The following is a 20,103-nucleotide window of genomic DNA, read 5'->3' on the forward strand; positions in this document are numbered from 1 at the left end:
CCTCGGGTCTTCACAAATGTTGGCCCCGGTTCTTGCATTACTGCGTCAGCCGTGAATCGCAATACTGGGGTACGTGGACAATCTGCTGTTGCGAGCAGTCTCTTCGACTGACCTGTTGGCCAACTCGGAGATTGCTCTGCAAATGCTGAGGGAGTTCGGTTGGTTTCTGTATCTTCAGATCTGTCCATGAGCCTGGCATATTTGGGGCGGACTCTGGACTCAGCCTCAGCCAGAGTGTTTCTCCCTCTGGCAAAACTTCAGAAGGCGATTGGATTCTGCTGTCCAGCAGATGGTCTTCCCTTCGGAATTGCATGCGGGTGCTGGGCCTGATGGTGTCTACCTTTTTTGAGGCGGTTTGTTTGTACAGTTCAACACAAGATCTCTGCAAAAGGAGATTCCCGTGAAGTAGAACAAGGATCCTCAGTCTGGACAATCTGATTATGTTGAGCTCGAAGAACAAGGGGGTCCCTGGTTTGGTGGCTTTGCTCTCCGGCACTACTTCAGGAAAAATCCTTTCTTCCCCTGTACTGGACGGTTGTCACCACGGATGCCAGCCTATCCGGGTGGAGAGGTGTCCTCGGTACGGATTGTGTTCAAGGGGTCTTGATTCTGGAGGAGTCCAGGCTATAACGATCAATGTACTGGAGCTCAGAGCGATCTGGCTTTGCCTGGATCATTTACCAGTGTCTCCAGGGATGTCCGGTATGGATTCAATTGGACAATGCCACGGCTGTGGTCTATGTCACTCACCAAGGGGGCTCGAAGTGTTTTGGCAGCTTGGGCAGTAGCCAGCTTTTTAAGGTGGGCAGAATGGTTAATTTCAGTCCTCTGCTGTACACATTTCAGGGGTGGAAAATTGGCAGGCGGACTACCTCAGTTGACAGACATTGGACCAAGGGGAATGGTCACTTCATCCAGAGGTAGTCAGTTGTTGCTCCCTGTGGGGGACTCCTGAGGTGGACCTGTTGGCCTCTCTCCTCAACAGGAAGGTGCAGAGGTTTGTGATCTCGGGACCCTCTAGCCAACGGTGCAGGATTGAGGCAGAGGGAATTCTAGTTGCTCCAGACTGGCTTCGCCAGTCTTGGTATGTTCTGGTAAGGCTGGTCGCGGATGTTCCTTGTGTAGATCTACGTGATTATGCCGAGCCGCCCTGCCGCAGTAAATTTGCATTGCACGGTCGGAAAGTGGTTAAACTCCCCTATGTTATCCTATGTGTCAATGCACACAATTCTTTTTTGAAGTTTATCAGCAAGGGAGTTTATGGGCTGTTTGAACACCCTAATATCACATTCAAGAGCAGTTCTTCTGACCACAAAAACCGCTGAAAAATGCGCATAAGCGCTCATAAATGGGAGTTTTTTTTTACAAGCAGTCACACGTTTAGAAAGATTTTTTTTTTTTTTGCTTGAACATCCTGTGTGCATGCATCCTACGGCCTCTTTCACATTGGAGTAAATATTGCCACATTTTTTTTACTGATCTGCACACACAAATACATTGTTTTCTATGGCACAACGAACACGGCGCTGTACACATTTACGTGCGTTTACGCAAGGTATTCAGAGAACCTTTTTAACAAGATCCTGATATTAGTAATCTGTTATGCCTGTGTATAAGAGAGCTAACTTAAAAATGAGACATTCTCTCTAAAGGTGAGATAAAGCTTCTGTTAGGTGTAAAAAGTTTACTTATTTTTATTTTTTCTTTAAAGTTCCTGCATAATGGCCAGTAAATACTTGTGTAATCTCCCCCCCCCCCACTCAATACCTGCACCTGGCATACATGAATATGTAGGTCTTCCACAATTTTTGAATTGTGTGTTAGGGATCTGAGTGCAGTGTTTAGGCACCTGTTTGAATGTCTCCATTGAAACTGATGCTGATCCATAAATGAAGACAAGCTTGAGGTGTGGTGGGTGGGGGGGGCATAGGTTGGCCATACATGGCTCAAATTTTGACAACGCTCAATTTTTCCCTGATTGCTGGTGAAAACTGAGCATTTTTAGTTCGCTTTCACAGCTCGTGCCTCCTGCTTTCTCAGTAACGCTTCCTTGCAGTTGATAGAATGGTGTGAGCATGTCATCAAAAATCTTTTTTCTTTTTTTTTTTTTTTTTTCTTTTGTGGAATTAAACTATTTGCACATTTTAGTTATTTTTGCTTGCAATGTAAAATTTTTATATTTGCGAGTTTAAAATGTCAGTTTATTAAGGTGAACCTCATTGTAAGCTGCATGTCGATGGACAGAAGGATGTAAAGGGATGTGGGTCCAGTTAACATGATTACGGAGTCTACCCAGGTCCAGGAAAAAACAAAATTGCTAAGGGCTGTGCCCATTTCCAAGATTTTTTTTGGACCTAAACATGACTGATTGTAGATAGTCTATTGTAAATGGATGGAAGTTTGTTTACTTTTGGCTGCCCATGTAATATGGGTCAGGAAAACAAATGCAGCAAAAAACAAGGGGCATCCATTCCATTCTGTTCATAATGCCCCAGCGCAGGCAGGGGTCAACCAACCCTTGGACTTTTGATGGTCAGTGGGAGTAAAGTTACATAGCTCTAGCAGTCAGTAGGAAAAGGATTTGGTGCCTCGTCATTGATATTCGTAGAAGGAAAAGTGTTCCATTGTTTGTGTCCATGGAAGGAATAGTGCCCCATCTTTGGTGGGATTTCCGGGTAGTAGGGTGCAAAGGAGCACGCTACTACCTTGCAGGTTTTCTCTATTTATTTATTTATTTATGGACAAAATGTCCAAAAAACAACAAATACTTGCAAATTTGCCAGTAGTTTACCATCTTGCCTACTGAGCAGCTTTCACTGCTTGTTTCTTTATCTAGTGCTATTCAGGGCTTGGTTTCATCTGTTTAGAAATTGCAGACCTGAGGTGTAACAAATCTATACTAAAGTTATCCATGCATGGAAAATTTTTTTTTTTTTTCCAGAAATTCGTATAATTCTCTGGTGCTCAATTGTAAATATGAATGAGAACTTTCTCCTGAATTAACTGTGCTTTGCTTATAAAGGCTTGGTGTCTGTGCCATTCACATCTTTCATGTTTTGAGGGGTAGGGATGTGTTGTGGCAGAACACATACCATACTTTATTTTTAAAGTGGTTTCTGGTGCTTTGAATTATTAGCCCTGCATGGACCAACTTGTGCAAATACATTTTTCTTCCAGCCAGACTGATCTCTCCAGTGTCTGGTTTTTAAGCCCTGACTCATACTAGTGTGATTTCACATGCAACTTAAGAGTTGCACCGAATTGCATGACCAGGGAAATCGCATTATTTGTCATGATGCCCCATTCACATCAAGGTACCTCCATGTGGTGCGATTTTGAGAAAAGGTTTTTGTTTTACTTTGGTGCAAACCACAAACTGCCTGATATTAGGGCACATGGATTCCAGGAAGTAAAAGCTAAATCTTCTGACCTCACTCAAGATGGCCACAGCTATAAATGCTAGGGGGGTGTCTTCAGAGTGATTTCTCAGCAAAATAAAATATTGAGACGTGGATGGATTGGGGAGTCTGCTTTGAATATTAGAAAATGAATGGCATTTTCAATTTATTGTGCTTACAGATTAGTTTGCTTTTAAAAAACATTTTGCCCAATTCTTTTTTTCAGAGGTTCGGTTTACGAATGACCTTAAAGTGGACAGAACTTCCCTTTTTACCCACCTAACACTTGGAGCCGGTTCACACTACTCCGACGTCAGACGACTTGGTCGCCTGACAAGTAGCGCTCCATGCTGGTCAATGGAACCGTTCTAATCAAACTTAGAAAAAGGTTCCTGCACTACTTTTGGGTGAAGTCGGAGTGACTTGCATTGACTTCTATTATGAGAAGTCGTTTGCAAGCCGCGATGAAGTCGTGCTGCACAGGCGACTTCAGTCGGGGTGACTTTGAGTCGCCGTGGTGTGAACTGACTCTAATGGTTTCTGCCTGGGAAAAACAAACACTTGCTAGTCCATGGAGTAAAGTGTTTCCCAATTCCCAACAGTCCAGTTTGCTCTGCTCCCACACCACCATCTCACACTGGTGCAGACATGCTGCGGTCTCTGCCAAGTTCCATAAACCTGTCAGAAACCCATGATTTGTTCGCACATCTACAGGGAAACGTGGGGCTCATGGGCAGAAATGCCACTGATCTGTCAGATCTGTGGATTAAGGTTAGAATCACGAGGCCATGTAATGTAGTCATCGCATAGATGAGCATGCGAAAAGAGGAAAACATTTTTAAAGGTATTCACCTTTAGAAAAAATAAATCTGTAGTTGAGGGCAGGAGGAGGCGGCATATAAGAGGAAGATGTTTTCAGGAGTTGAGGTCTGCTTTAACTCAAATCAGACTTTTAGCTGCCCCGACCGCCTCAGCTTACTGCTTTCTAACCTAAACCAATTTGAAAACTTTTGGAATGCTTACCTATTTACAAGCTTTGGGCACCAGTGGGTTGTATGCTTCCTTTAAGACCCCGTTCAGACAGTGGCGACACGACTTGCTGGGGCGACCTCGGCACGACTTGCAGGGACTTCATATAATTGAAGTCAATGCAAGTCGCCTCCAGGTCGCCCCAAAGTAGTACAGGACCCTTTTTCTAAGTCGGAGCGACTTGTTTCGCTCCTATTAGAACGGGTCCTGTGCTAATCAATGGCAGGCGACCGACTGCGACTTGTCAGGCGACCCAAGTCGCCTGACAAGTCGCGCTAGTGTGAATGGGGGGGTCTAAAGGGTAATTTTTTTTTTTTTTTTTTTTTTTTTTTTTTTTTACCTTTTTTTGTAGAAAAATAAATATGCACCTCCTTTTGCAGTTAAAAAAAGGTGTTGTTGTTAATAATAATAATTATTTTTTACTAGGAGCCTGCAAAGCATTTCACCAATGATCAGCAGATCCTGGGGGCAATCTGGGGCTCTTGCAGACCGTCTCTGTAGTTGTCTTCTCATACGGGCAGGCGGTTACACATTTACAGGAGGCTCAATGAACTTCCTAGCGTATTCAACAGCGCCCTTGTTGATTGAGAACTACGAGCCCACAGCCAAATTCACAGAACTCCGATTGATAGGTGTCGGTGGGTGCATCTTATTATTGTAACAGTGAGCTGAGGAGAGAAGATCCCACCCCCCCCTCCCAAGCTCGCTGTCACATCCAGGTATCAGAGGGGTACAGGGGCTGCTGCATCTGTTGCATGTTACACCTGGAATGTGGGTGTAATATGTTACCAAAGCAGATGCAAGTTGTTGATCCTGTGTGAGGCCCTCTCTGGCTGGCTTTTGCCTACCTAGACAGTAAATGTTTTCTCCCACAGATCCTGCTCCTTGCCACAGCTATGTCAATAAAGCATGCCAACCGCCAGTCTGAAGAGTAAAGACTTCCATAAATGGCTAGGGTTTCCTCTGAATCCTGCTGAGTCATCCAAAATCTGAACCATGGATGGTCTTTCAAGCACTCCCCAGCTCAACAATTCCATTTAAAAATTGAAAGAGCCTGGTGGGATATTATGAGGAATGACCACATCCTATCACATGCTGTGACTGTTCGGCAGCTCCAGCATTCAAAGGTTTCAAGGCTGTTGAATACAATTGGGATTCCTTCATCCCTGCTGTTAAGCATGAACGGAGGAATCAACTTGCTCTTGCATGTGGGCTGAATAGCCAAATTCATTGAGGGCCAACTAAAGCCCAAATTTTAAGCTTTCCAGGCTGGTGAACAGGTGGAGAGGAACATAGGGCAGAGTTTAGGTTTGCATTTGCATGGGATTTTTTTCTTTACTGGCTTGTTTTCAGTGCTAAATGTATTTGGAGAACAAAATTCTATATTTTGTGTTGGTTAACACTTTCATAAGAAAATTAACACGATGTTAAATTAAAGTATTTAAAATTACTTCTCAATTGATCTTTGTGTTTGAATTATAGTCTGTAGGTCATATTGACTTGCTGGGTTTATCTGCACATTTAGCGCTGCTGGCTAGGTGTGGTTTGAAGGCTGTTTTTAACAGATAACGGCACAAATTCTCCTAATGCTGATAATTTTGGTTCCACTAAAGCCTTGTACACACGATGAGGATATTGGACGAGAGATTGTCCTTTTTTGTTTTGTTGTTTTTGCATGCTAGTCTCATATCAGAAACTAGAGATTACTAAAGTTGTGAATGTTCTCGTACGACTGGAGTCACACGACTTGAAGAAATGTCTGTAATCTTGAGGTCTGTGGACCTCAAGTCGCATTAGTCAGTAGTGCAGGGACTAATTCAAAGTCGTACAAATATGAATGGTACTCATTGGAAATCATGGGGTAGAACTATTCATGCGACTTTGCAGTTCCAAGTCACAGTCACACAAGTGTGAAGGGGCCTAAATGAAAATCGTTTGTTCTGATATACAAGAAAAAGGTTTGTAATTTCCCATGAACTTTCATAATCGACTCTCGAGAGCTGTGTATTAAAGCGGTAGTATCCCGCTTTTTTTCACTTTTAACTACAGGTAAGCCTATAATAAGGCTTACCTGTAGGTAATATTAATATCTCATAAACCGGCACGGTTTAGAAGATATTTGCAGTGCATGCAGCCGCTCACGCGCTCTGAAGGTCTGGCGGACCTTCAGCTTCCCTTGCCGGAAGCTTGCCGAAAAATGACTCAGGAGTGACGTCATCGTGGCTCTGGCCAATCACAGCGCTGGAGCCGCCGAACCCGAAAGACGCCGTGGGATCATGGCAGCGCCCGCAGCGGTGTCCGGGGGTCCGTGTCAGGGCTTCGTTCTAAGGTAAGTAATACATAATGAGCTAGTATGCGATGCATACTAGCTCATTATGCCTTTGTCTTGCAGGTTTTTTTTTTTTTTTTTTATTTTATGTTTACAACCGCTTTAACGATCAGATTATCGTACGACCACTTCATAAGCTGTATTTTTCGTCCGGTTTTTGTGATTGTGAGTACTAGGCATAAAATCTAAGACCTTTGCAGACGGAGCGGACTCCACAAAGTGGATCCTCCTGCTCAGCGAGGGATCTGTCGGCTGATAAAACACTGGGCAAACGGATGACGGGTCCGGGTCACAGACACAGCCCACTAATCTCTATTAGACAGTCAGATGAAAAGACTCCTTGTCTATTTCCATCCTCTGTCATCTGATCTGCTGAACGGATGGGGAACAGATCCCCCATCCATCTGTTTTTTGCGGACCGGATTGGATGCCGGCAGGTGTCAGCGGACACATGTCCGTTGTCAGCCGCTGCCATAGAGAGCAATGAATGGTCCGAACGGGTCTGCCTGAAAAACTGTCAGGTTGACCCGATTGGTTTGTTGGTGTGAAAGGGGCCTAAACAAAAAAAAATAAAAATTATATATGTATAGGTGTGTAGATAGAGGTGTGTGTGTGTGTATATGTATGTATAATATATATATATTTATTTATTTTTTTAATAGCCTTTTGTAAGCAGGACATCTTCTTAAAAATCTTAAAATCTTCCAACTCCTTATCTTTTCATTTGCACCTTTTTTTTTTTTTTTTAGCTTCAAGGGTACAGAGACGTTATTTGCTTTTAGGCTTCCCGTATAGGAGACACATACTGCAGACAATCTGAGAACAAAGGGCTAGGTATGGGTTTCACCTATAGGTTTCATGCAGCTGATCTTTTTCCTTTACTAACTTGCTATCCCTTGTTCTGCACTGTATGTGTGGAGGTACCCATCTTAGTAGATGATCAGGACTATACCTCCTCATGTCAGAGCTGCCCTCTTGATGACTGGTGATCCAATAATTGATGGGATAATGATGAATCAGCAGAGTGCAGCAATCAGATCATCAGGATGAATTAAGCCGGGAGATCCTTGCACTGCAGGTCCCCAAGTACAGCCTCCTCGCATGCAGGGAGAAGAATGGGCAGAACAGTAGTGACCTTCTTAAACCTCAACCACTTGCCTACTGGGCACTTTTATCCTCTTTCTGCTCAGGCTAATTTTAAGCTTTCAGTGCTCTCCAACTTTGAATTACAATTGCATGGTCATGGAATGCTGTACCCAATCAAATTTTTTTTTTTTTTTTTTTTGCGCTATAAACAAAAAAAGAGCGTCCATTTTGCAAAAATATTTTTCACATGAAATTCCCCCCCAAAAAAAATGTAAATCAAAATTTTTAGAGCAATTTTGTTTTCTGCTACGTATGTTTGGTAAAAAAAAATCGCAATAAGCGTATTTTGATTGGTTTGCGCAAAAGTTATTGAGTTTACTAAGGGAAAGATTTTTGTCCTTTTTTTTTTTTTAACGTGTAATGGCGGCGATCTGCGCTTTTTTTTTTTTTTTTTTTTTTTTTGCGGGACTGCGATATTGCTGCGGACAGATCGGACCCTTGACTGACATTTTTTACTCTTTTTTGGGGTTACCAGTGACATTACTACAGTAATCAGTGCTATACATATGTACTGTTAGTGTAAAATGACACTGGCAGTGAAGGGGTTAACTTTTTTTTTTGAGGGGGAGGGGTTGTGTGTGTCCCTAGGGGCGTGATTCTAACTGTGATTGGCTGTGGCTTGAGGTGTAGGAACAGTGATCAACGGTCCTACATAGTAGAACCGTATGATCACTATTCCTACACAGGGGAGAATGACAGGCGGCTTGTTTACATCAGCCGCCTGCCTTTCTCCCGCTCTTAACGGACGATCGAGAGTGCCGGGCGGACATCGGGTCCGCCGGGCACACGCGGGGGGGGGTCTGTGACTGAGCGGGAGTGCGCCTCCCCCCCAGAGCCTCATAGGCTAGTGATGTACCCATACGTCACTTTGCCTGTGAGGGGCTGACCGCCGCAGTATATGTACTTGCGGCGGTCGGCAAGTGGTTAACAGGGGTGTGTACACTTTTTTTATATCCACCGTAGATGTCCCTTCTGTAGAAGCTGATTATCCGCTTCCCTTCCTCACCCTTTCAGTATGAGAAAAAGAATGCTGATAACTGGCTTCGGTTTACCTCAATCAGTGATCAGCAGCGTCAGGGCGACTTAAGACTGGGGTGCCATTAACGTTCATGTAAAAGCAGGTGTCCCAATACTTTTGACAATATAGTGTTGCTGTGTATACTTTACTTTTATTTAAACTTCTGTGGTCAGGAGTGATAGAACGTCTCTTACTGCAGTGGCAATGGCCTTCTGTACCAGAACTCTGTGCTTTGGTACTGTTGCTTGTAGTCTAACATGGCAGCACACAGGAAAGGCTGACAATGCCACAGCTGAATTGAGTAAATGTTGCCATTGTGGCAAATATAGTCCCAGAGGTTATCCATCTGGTAGACCAAATGTTCTTTGTTGCTGTGCTGTGGTGCGACAGTCGTTCATGGCATTTCATGCATGTGCAGACATGCCAGGAGTTTCGATCAGGTCTATCCTTATCTACGTTCTCAGTCTAGAAAAGTGGTAGGCATAGATCCTGCACTGATCTTATGCTTTGTTTCCACTGACCGGTACTACCTAATTCTGAACCGTACCGTACCACTTTTTTGGCACCCTTTTGTTGGGGTACCAAGCACATTGGTACCATACCAACAGGGTGGAGCTACAATGTTGAGGTACTGTTGGCGGTGGAAACGCAAGCCTGATCAAGGTGTACCGTTCCGAACCGTACCACTCAGTGGAAACGAGGCATTAGAAAATTTAACAATTCCTTAAAATTATCAATCAGCATAGATGATCCTGTAGCTGTGCAACAACCCCATCTTCTCTGTATAATACACAATACACAAACTGGGCAGGATACAAGTTAGAGCCGGTTCACATAGGCGCGACCCGACTTTGCCGGGCGACCTGTGAAGCCGCGGTGCGCAGTTCGCACTGCGACCTCGGAGCGGCATGCACGGACTTCATATCATTGAAGTCAATGCAGGTCGCTCCAGGTCGCCCCAAAGCAGCTCAGGACCCTTTTTCTAAGTCGGAGTGACTTGTGTCGCTCCTATTAGAACGGGTCCTGTGCTAATCTATGGCAGGCCCTGGCAAGTTGCCCCAGTGTGAACCGGCTCTTAATGTGCATATTGATTTAGAGAAGCTAAAAAAACTGACTCTCCTGTCCAGGGATCCAGCACTGTCCTCACCCGGGCCAATTTCTGCACAGGTCTTCAGGTACCGGCATCTTTTCTGTGGGCAAATGGCAACGACAAGTTGTTTCTTCCCAGCAGAGTGACAGGCAGGCATGCCTGAATAGGGGACCCTATGGGCGGTATGCACCAGTCATTTGAATTTCCACATTAAACGAACATGCACAAGTTATGGCAAGGGTTACCTTAAAGAGGACCCGAAAGCATAACTTCCACTACGTAACGCCACCCCAGCCCCCCCCTGCCCACACCCTTCTGGAACTATTCACACGGTGCAGTGGGGCCCCAGCTGTGAAGCTGCAAGGAGTAACAGCCAGGTTCCCACTGTTTACATGTTTGGTGCCAGAGACCCAAAGACTGATGAAGAACCAGTCTGGGAGGAGGATGGCGCTGGATCCCTGAAAAGGTGGTTGTCTATTAAGGCAGCAGCTACAGTTTTTGTAGCGGATGACTTTTCATTTTTGGAAACATGGCTGAAGCTCCTCTTTAGAATACCACTGAAGCAAAAGATTTATGAAACTGAGTTTCTACAGGTCTTTTTGGTTCCCATAAGATGATTCAAGAAGATGTCACAGGACTTTGTGTGGAAAGGATCGATTATGAGTCATTGTGTTGCTATAAAATGGATATTACTTTGTGAGTTATAATCCTTTCAATCCTTTGAATTTGGCATCACTGCTTTCCATTTCATGCCTTTTTTTCTTAAGCCCGGTACACACAGAGTATCGGACGAATGATGGGTCTTTTTTTTTTTTTTTTTTTTTTTTTTTGTGTATGCTAGTTTTACTAAACTTAAGAAAATTTTACAACCGAATACTACTTCGGAAGTAATGTATTCTTTTGTTTCTAAGCATGTGTGGTCTTGCTCTTCAGTTTTTTTTGGGATGAATATTGTACTGATTAAATGAAAATCGTATGAACTGGTATCCTACAGGAAATATTTTTGAACTGTCCTGATTGGCTCTCGAATGCTGTGTACTAACAATCAGATTATTGTGCGATCAATTTTCCTATTGTGTGTACTAGGCTTTTCACTCAAGTGTTGGTTGTGTTAACAGACTCCATTGGGACAAAGTTTCCTCTAATGATCCTTAGGCAGTGACCTCTATACAAAAAGCTCATAGAAATTGGGTGTCTAGGCACATTTGTCTGTGGGCATGTTAAAGGGGCAATCAGATGTGCAACAAGTATGATTCACCTTTTGGACTGTTTACGAATTTGTTTGATCACTCAGCTGAGCATGCATGTTTATAGGGGGGGGGGGGGGAGATATAAAAAGTATTTGTTTGACAGTAATGGCTTGTCTGAGAATAGCAACGGGAAGGTATTTCAACATCTGTTTAAAGATGAATAATTTTCCCTAAAAAAAAATGGTTGCCAGCCGTTGTCTTTAGGTGCCATAGATTGGAAGACCCCTCACCTTTAGGCTATGGCTATTTTTAAGATTTTTTTTCTAATGTCCAGTTAAAAAAATAAAATCTTAATTCACTGTATCTGTTTTTTTGTTTGCAGTGGTTGGACCACCTCCCCTGCCGGCGTATACTTTCAAGCCTCCGCTGAGACCCGATTTTGGCACCTCTGGGAGGACCATCAAGCTGCAGGCAAACTTCTTTGAGATGGACATTCCCAAAATAGAAATTTATCATTATGATGTTGATATCAAGCCAGAAAAATGTCCCAGGAGAGTGAACAGGTAAGACTTTTTATTGACAAACAAAATGACGGAGAAATCCAGAGTAAAGAGATCATAGCGCCATATGTATATGTAACTATTATGGCGCTTTTCCACTGCATGGAACCGTACCGGTTCGGCACCCTTTTGTGCTTTTCCACTGCTGGTACCGCATGGTATAGGGTCGGAATGGTTCGGTATGGTACGGTATAGGTTTGCTTTTCCACTGCATGGAACCGAATGGTACAGTACAGTATGGCTCTGAAAAAACAGTACCTACTCGATTGTGGTTCCAACAGGTACCAAACTGGTACCATATCCCACAATCCTTTGCATGCAGTCACTACTAGCCACTGATTGGTCAGAGAATCCCACCCACCCCGTTATCCCACCCACTTAACTTTAGTGGAAAAGCAAACCTATACCGTACCGAACCGTTCCGACACTATACCATGCGGTACCAGCAGTGGAAAAGCAAGCAGGGCCGAGTAGAGCCGAGCCGGTACTTGCAGTGGAAAAGTGCCAATAGAAATGTATGAATTCACTGATAAAAATGGAGAGAGCATGTAATGTACTATACTTTTTATTGATTATTCTGTTGTACATCCTGAATGACGTGCACAGGATGCCAATTTTATGATCATGGCTAGTAGCATGTCTTGCTCCGGAATTTAATTGCCTGGTCTGAGTTGCATGTAGCATTTGGCTTTATTAATAGCTAGACAAGTACTTTTAATTAGTTGTAGATCTGTTGTTGACCAGTTTTTACTACTTTCCATTTACCTGCTCTTGAGAAATATTTCACAAAGCCATTTATCTTTGTGAGAAAGCTCTGATGGAAACAATTATCCCATGAAATAGGTTTACCTTCACTGTCTACATCTATTTACCCAGCAAACAGCTGATATATATGGCACAGATCAAAAAATGGCTGCTTCCATCAGAACCCAATTCAGCATTTGTTTGTGGATGTTTTGTTGAACCACTTTAGTTCCAGGCTTTTATCCCTATCCTACCCAGGCCACACTTCAGATTTCATCGCAGTCACGCTTTGAATGACAATTTTTCATGCAACACTGGATCCAAATTACATTTTATTTTTATTTTTTGGGAGAATTGGATCTTTTTTCCTTATTTCTGGTGCTATTTAATCACTGCTTTTTCTTTCTTTCTTTTTTTTTTTTTTTTTTTTTTTTTTTGTTAATTTTGCTATGTAAGTGAGACAGAAAATTAAGAATTTTTTTTATAAAATTTTGAAAATCTTTCTTTAGAGCAAAATGTGTTCTGCTACATTTCTTTGGTAAAAAATAATCAAAATAAATGTATATTACTAAGTCTAGGAATATTATAGCATCAAACTATTGTGTGTGTGTATGTATGTTTATGTGTGTGTATATATATTTTTGTGTGTAAGATAGATAGATATATCTATATCTCTCTCTCTTTATGTATGTGTGTGTATATACAGTACAGACAAAGTTTGGACACACCTTCTCATTCAAAGTTTTCTTTATTTTCATGACTATGAAAATTGTAGAGTCACACTTCAAGAGGTAGTCACCTGAAATGGTTTTCCAACAGTCTTGAAGGAGTTCCCAGAGATGCTTAGCACTTGTTGGCTCTTTTGCCTTCACTCTGCGGTCCAGCTCACCCCAAACCATCTGGATTGGGTTGAGGTCCGGTGACTGTGGAGGCCAGGTCATCTGGCGCAGCACCCCATCACTCTCCTTCTTGGTCAAATAGCCTTTACACAGCCTGGAGGTGTGTTTGGGGGTCATTGTCCTGTTGAAAAATAAATGATGGTCAAACTAAACGCAAACCGGATGGAATAGCATGCCGCTGCAAGATGCTGTGGTAGCCATGCTGGTTCGGTATGCCTTCAATTTTGAATAAATCCCCAACAGTGTCACCAGCAAAGCACCTCCACACCATCACACCTCCTCCTCCATGCTTCACGGTGGGAACCAGGCATGTAGAGTCCATCCGTTCACCTTTTCTGCATCGCACAAAGACACAGTGGTTAGAACCAAAGATCTCAAATTTGAACTCATCAGACCAAAGCACAGATTTCCACTGGTCTAATGTCCATTCCTTGTGTTCTTTAGCCCAAACAAGTCTCTTCTGCTTGTTGCCTTTCTTTAGCAGTGGTTTCCTAGCAGATATTCTACCATGAAGGCCTGATTTACACAGTCTCCTCTTAACAGTTGTTCTAGAGATGTCTGCTGCTAGAACTCTGTGTGCCATTGACCTGGTCTCTAATCTGAGCGATTTCTGAGGCTGGTGACTCGGATGAACTTATCCTCCGCAGCAGAGGTGACTCTTGGTCTTCCTTTCCTGGGGCGGTCCGCATGTCAGCCAGTTTCTTTGTAGCGTTTGATGGTTTTTGTGACTGCACTTGGGGACACTTTCAAAGTTTTCCCAATTTTTGGACTGACTGACCTTCATAATGATGGCCACTCGTTTTCCTGTAGCTGCTTTTTTCTTGACATAATACAAATTCTAACAGTCTATTCAGTAGGACTATCAGCTGTGTATCCACCTGACTTCTGCACAACACAACTGATGGTCCCAACCCCATTTATAAGGCAAGAAATCACACTTATTAAACCTGACAGGGCACACCTGTGAAGTGAAAACCATTTCAGGTGACTACCTCTTGAAGTGTGACTCTACAATTTTCATAGTCATGAAAGTAAAGAAAACTCTTTGAATGAGAAGGTGTGTCCAAACTTTTGGTCTGTACTGTGTATGTACAGGTCCCTCTCATAAAATTAGCATATTGTGATGAAGTTCATTATTTTCTGTAATGTACTGATAAACATTAGACTTTCATATATTTTAGATTCATTACACACAACTGAAGTAGTGCAAGCCTTTTATTTTAATATTGATGATTTTGGCATACAGCTCATGAAAAACCAAAATTCCGATCTCAAAAAATTAGCATATCATGAAAAGGTTCTCTAAACGAGCTATTAACCTAATCATCTGAATCAACTAATTAACTCTAAACACCTGCAAAAGATTCCTGAGGCTTTTAAAAACTCCCAGCCTGGTTCATTACTCAAAACCGCAATCGTGGGTAAGACTGCCGACCTGACTGCTGTCCAGAAGGCCATCATTGACACCCTCAAGCAAGAGGGTAAGACACAGAAAGAAATTTCTGAACGAATAGGCTGTTCCCAGAGTGCTGTATCAAGGCACCTCATTGGGAAGTCTGTGGGAAGAAAAAAGTGTGGCAGAAAACGCTGCACAACGAGAAGAGGTGACCGGACCCTGAGGAAGACTGGGGAGAGGGAAATGCCAAAATGCCTGAAGTCCAGTGTCAAGTACCCACAGTCAGTGATGGTCTGGGGTGCCATGTCAGCTGCTGGTGTTGGTCCACTGTGTTTTATCAAGGGCAGGGTCAATGCAGCTAGCTATCAGGAGATTTTGGAGCACTTCATGCTTCCATCTGCTGAAAAGCTTTATGAAGATGATTTCATTTTTCAGCACGACCTGGCACCTGCTCACAGTGCCAAAACCACTGGTAAATGGTTTACTGACCATGGTATTACTGTGCTCAATTGGCCTGCCAACTCTCCTGACCTGAACCCCATAGAGAATCTGTGGGATGTTGTGAAGAGAAAGTTGAGACGCAAGACCCAACACTCTGGATGAGCTGAAGGCCGCTATCGAAGCATCCTGGGCCTCCATAACACCTCAGCAGTGCCACAGGCTGATTGCCTCCATGCCACGCCGCATTGAAGCAGTCATTTCTGCAAAAGGATTCCCGACCAAGTATTGAGTGCATAACTGAACATAATTATTTGAAGGTTGACTTTTTTTTTTTGTATTAAAAACACTTTTCTTTTATTGGTTGGATGAAATATGCTAATTTTTTGAGATGGGAATTTTGGGTTTTCATGAGCTGTATGCCAAAATCATTAATATTAAAACAATAAAAGGCTTGCACTACTTCATTTGTGTGTAATGAATCTAAAATATATGAAAGTCTAATGTTTATCAGTACATTACAGAAAATAATTAACTTTATCACAATATGCTAATTTTTTGTGTGTGTGTGTGTGTGTGTGTGTGTGTGTGTGTGTGTGTGTGTGTGTGTGTGTGTGTGTGTGTGTGTGTGTGTGTGTGTGTGTGTGTGTGTGTGTGTGTGTGAATTCTAATGGAAATCGATCAGTCCTGATGTATTTACGGTGTGATCTCATTTTCTTGAGGCCCTAAAATGTCAGGACAGTACAAATACCCCCCCCCCCCCCAAGGTGACCCCTTTTTCTAAAGTAGACATTCCAGGTATTTAGTAAGGGGCATGTTTAGTTTTTTATAAGCAATTTTTTTTTGGGAACAATATCGAAAGCAAATTATTATTTGTAGTAAACTCTCTCATATACCCATTGAAGTGAACAGCCTCAGATGATGCACAGATTAATCCAATCCTCCTATAGAAGTTTTGCTTGTTTATTTGCAAGTCTTCTCTTGTCTACTTCCTTCCCTTCAAAAGTGCAGATTTGTGATTAAAATCATTATGTATCTGAGAGGAGTACAGAGGGGGTGGAGAACTGCACTCACACTTCAGCCCTACAGTTTGTGAGGGCTGATTGGAAGAAGGGACCCCCCTTTTACATAGGCAGAGGAGCTGTGTTATGAATAGACAAGCTCTGTGCTGATCTCCCTCTTCGACACAAATATTATCCAATGCCCCAGAGAGGAACGATACTCAGAGCTTTGGAGCGAGAGAAATAAGTGAACATTGCCGATGTGTGCTTAGTTCAGTGTTTATTTCAGAGGTTTACAACCACTTTAACATACTGCATAACCAGAGCAGTATAGTGTCACCTTATGATAGGTGTGGCGGTATTTAGGGACACTGGTGACCCTGTGTTTACCATTTATTTTTTTTATATTTTTTGTTTGTGATTGACTGACACAGCTTCTGGCATTCTTAACCATTGGGTTATACTGCCCCCTACAGGAGTAGGACACTAGGCAGAAAAACATTCTGGCTACACACATGGGCAGTCCCAGGGGCCTATACTCCCTCTGCTATAGCCACTCTGTTTTGTTTTTTCTGCCTAGTCAGGAGTAAGGTCTTAGTTCCTTGCTGGAATCTGCGGTCCTGACAATTTTTTCCTATCTTTTTGTTCCCTTGAGAATCTGCAATCAACTAACGGTCAAGGGGGAAAAGAACCGCTCAAGTGAGGGGATAGTTCCAAACACATCCAACCCAGGTGCAGGCACGGATCCGCAGTCCTGATAGCAGCAAATGGAAAAGCACAAAAAGCCGCACAACCGGTTGAAGATGCAAAAAGTTAAAATCCAAATTTATTTTGCAGGCAAAAAGATAAAATCATCCAAGATGAAACCAAAACAGTCGGAGACATGGGGGGGAAAAGGGGAGCACGGCGGTTGACGGCTAAGCGGAAGACTCCGTGAAACGCGTCAACCGCCGTGCTCCCCTTTTCCCCCCCATGTCTCCGACTGTTTTGGTTTCATCTTGGATGATTTTATCTTTTTGCCTGCAAAATAAATTTGGATTTTAACTTTTTGCATCTTCAACCGGTTGTGCGGCTTTTTGTGCTTTTCCAATCTGCAATCAACTGCCAGACTGGATGACGGACTGGATATTTTTTTTTTTTCAAAATCCAAAGGGTCCCCCAGTCTGGCAGGCCTCAGCCCCGTGCTACGTCGGTTGCGACATAGCCCCACTGGACGGGTGCTGGTCTGAGAGTTAAACGTCTCACGAGTGGGCATATGATCTGGCCTCGGCCTCCTGGCCGACACTCTCTGGAGGATGCACCCCCGGGTTCACCCCCCCCCCAGTGAGGTTATGAGCTGGCATTTTTCCACATGCTCTTAAGGGGGGCTTGTTGGGGTTGCTGCTGGCCGTGTTTTTTTTTTTTTTTTTTTTTTTTCCTGGTGCTCAACGGGGGTTTGGGCAGGGTTTCCTGCCACCCTGGGGTGACAGGGGCAGTGAAGTCCTCTGGGCTCCCTGGCTGCAGTTGTTGGGCTGGAGCAGCGGATGGTTTTGGGTCCGCGCCTAACTCGGTCGAACCCCGGCAAAAATCCACGGATTTGCGTCCTACTGGTCGAGAGCTATGTGGGGTTGCCCCATTGAGGGTGGCTGAAGCCATTAGCCACCGTTTGGGCTTCGGCTCTCCCCTCCACTGGCCTTGTGTGATCGGCTCCACTGGGGCTCACGCCTAATCGACTGGGCATCCACAAAAATTTAGGCTGTGGCTTGCGGCCTACTAGGCCGTGCGGCCAGCTTGGTGCCTTCCTTGGGAGTGGTGGCGCTGTAGGGGCGGTCTTTTTTTTTTTTTTTCTTAAGTAGCTGGCAGCCAGGTGGTGATGCCAGCTTGGTGGGGGTGTCCCTTAGCAGTGTTTTTACACTTATCTGTGGGTCCCCCTGGTGGCTAATGGAGAATACTAAGATAGTGGGGATGATTTCTCTACGTCTGCAACCGTGCATGAAAAGGCACTGGTGGACACACTGATTTGTATTTGTGCGTGCGCCTCTAAAGATGGGGGACGCAGCTGCGACAGGGGCGCAGGTTCCTTTTGGCACTCACAAACCACCCACCCAGAGTGGCAAAATGTTTTACCTTTCTCTGCCTAATTTGACAGAATTGTCACAAGAATGAGGACGACTGAAGCATCTCCTTGGAGTCCCTAAGCGGTTTGCTAGGCAATACCCCTATGAAGAGTCCCTTTTCAAAAGATGGTCTATTTCACCGGTGGTGGACCCTCTGGTTTCCAGGGTAAACAAAGCAACCATGATTCTGGGTTAAAGAGTCTCCGGCCTTTAAGGAACCAGCTGACAACCAAGGCGGAGGCTGTGTCCCGCAATATGTTCACCCTGGCTGGCTCCGCATCGAGGCCAGTGTTCACCATTTCTCTGGTGTCGCAAACCCTGAGTGGGCTAAGCTTTTACACTGTCCCCGGAAGGATTACAGCTCCCACCTGCCTTTGCTGAGCTGGCAGACCAGCTGGTCCAGGGGCTGCAGGTTATCTGTGCTGCGTCTTTGGATGCGGCTCCCCTAGTGACTCGGCTCTGTTACCACAGTGATCCTTGAGCGTGTCCTTTGGCTAAAATGCTGGTCTGTGGACCAGATTTTTTTTTTTTTCTTTTTTTTTTTTTTTTAAAAGCCCTGACTTTTCTTTCAAGGAGATTGCCTGTTTGGAGCTACCCTGGGTGACTTCATTAAGGGTCTCATGGTGGGGAAGAGCACCTTCCTTCCACAGGCTACTAAGGGCAGGGACCCTTGTTGCAGACGTGGGCCCTCCTTTTTGGCTCATACGGTTTTTTTTTCGTTCCTCGGAACTGACAAGGGGTCGAAACCTTTCAGGGACTTCTCTGATGGATCCAAGCGAACTTTGTCTGGCAAGTGGAGGGCTGGCCTTTCCAGACCCGCAGACAAGGCTCCTTCAGCATGAATGTGTGCTCTTGCCCGTATCTGGGGTGTGGGGGGGGGGGGGGGGGGAAGAATGTCTTCGCTGGTACAAGACAAATGGATCCACCAAGTCATACGATATTCCAGATACAAGATCGAGTTTCATGCTTGCCCATTGGAAAGTTTCTTTCCTTCCAACTGTCCCCAGTCCGCTTACAGAAACTCTTTTGGGGCAGTGCAAGATCTTACTTCAAGAGGTGATTGTCCCGGTTCGGATTGTGGACGTTTTTCAGGGGTTTTACTCAACCTGTTTACAGTCCCCAGGAAGGAGGGCAACCTGGACCCCAAGGCGCTGAACTGCTTTGTGTGGGGGCAGAAGTTCAGGATGGAGTCCATTTGCACAGATGTGGCTTCCCTGTATCAGGGATTTTCTTGCCTCCATAGACATCAAAGATGCCTACCTTCACATTCCAATATGTGTCGGTCACCAGCATTTCCTCCGCTTTGCAGTAGGAGAGGAACATTATCAGCTTGGGGCCTTACCATTCGGTCTTGTCTTCACTAAAGTGTTGGCCCCAGTACTGACATTATTATGCCAGTGGATGATCGCGGTCCCGGTGAACCTAGACTTTCTGGGGCTGACTCTACCTTATCCAGATGGAGTATTTCTTCCTCCGGAACAAACTTCAGACACTGAAGGTTGCAGTTCGTCTCCTGACCAGCAGATGGTAATTTTTCCGGACCTGTATGCTGGGCCTGATGGTGTCAACTTTTTTGAGGCAGTCCAGTTTGCGCAGTTTTATACGAGGTCTCCGCAATGGGAGATTCTCCTCACATGGGACAAGAATCCGCAGTCTCTGGACAAACAAATCCAGCTGAGCCGGGGTACGAGACGGTCCCTGATTAGGCGGCTTCCTGGTCCGAAAAATTCTTCCTACCTTTTTTGTATTGGTCAGGGGCCCCCACGGAT

At 44.3% G+C, this 20,103-nt stretch overlaps 1 protein-coding gene across 1 annotated transcript in view; it reads left to right on the forward strand.

The window, feature by feature from the left end:
- AGO2 (argonaute RISC catalytic component 2) overlaps nt 1–20,103 on the forward strand; it is a 128,958-nt gene that overhangs the window by 38,489 nt on the left and 70,366 nt on the right. The window contains exon 3 of the mRNA XM_082257415.1: nt 11,583–11,763. Coding sequence (XP_082113541.1) covers nt 11,583–11,763 — 181 coding nt within the window. The remainder of the gene's footprint in view (nt 1–11,582; nt 11,764–20,103) is intronic.

This window comes from Pelophylax lessonae (assembly GCF_965119305.1).
Source record: "Pelophylax lessonae genome assembly, chromosome: 5".
Taxonomy (NCBI): Eukaryota; Metazoa; Chordata; class Amphibia; order Anura; family Ranidae; genus Pelophylax; species Pelophylax lessonae.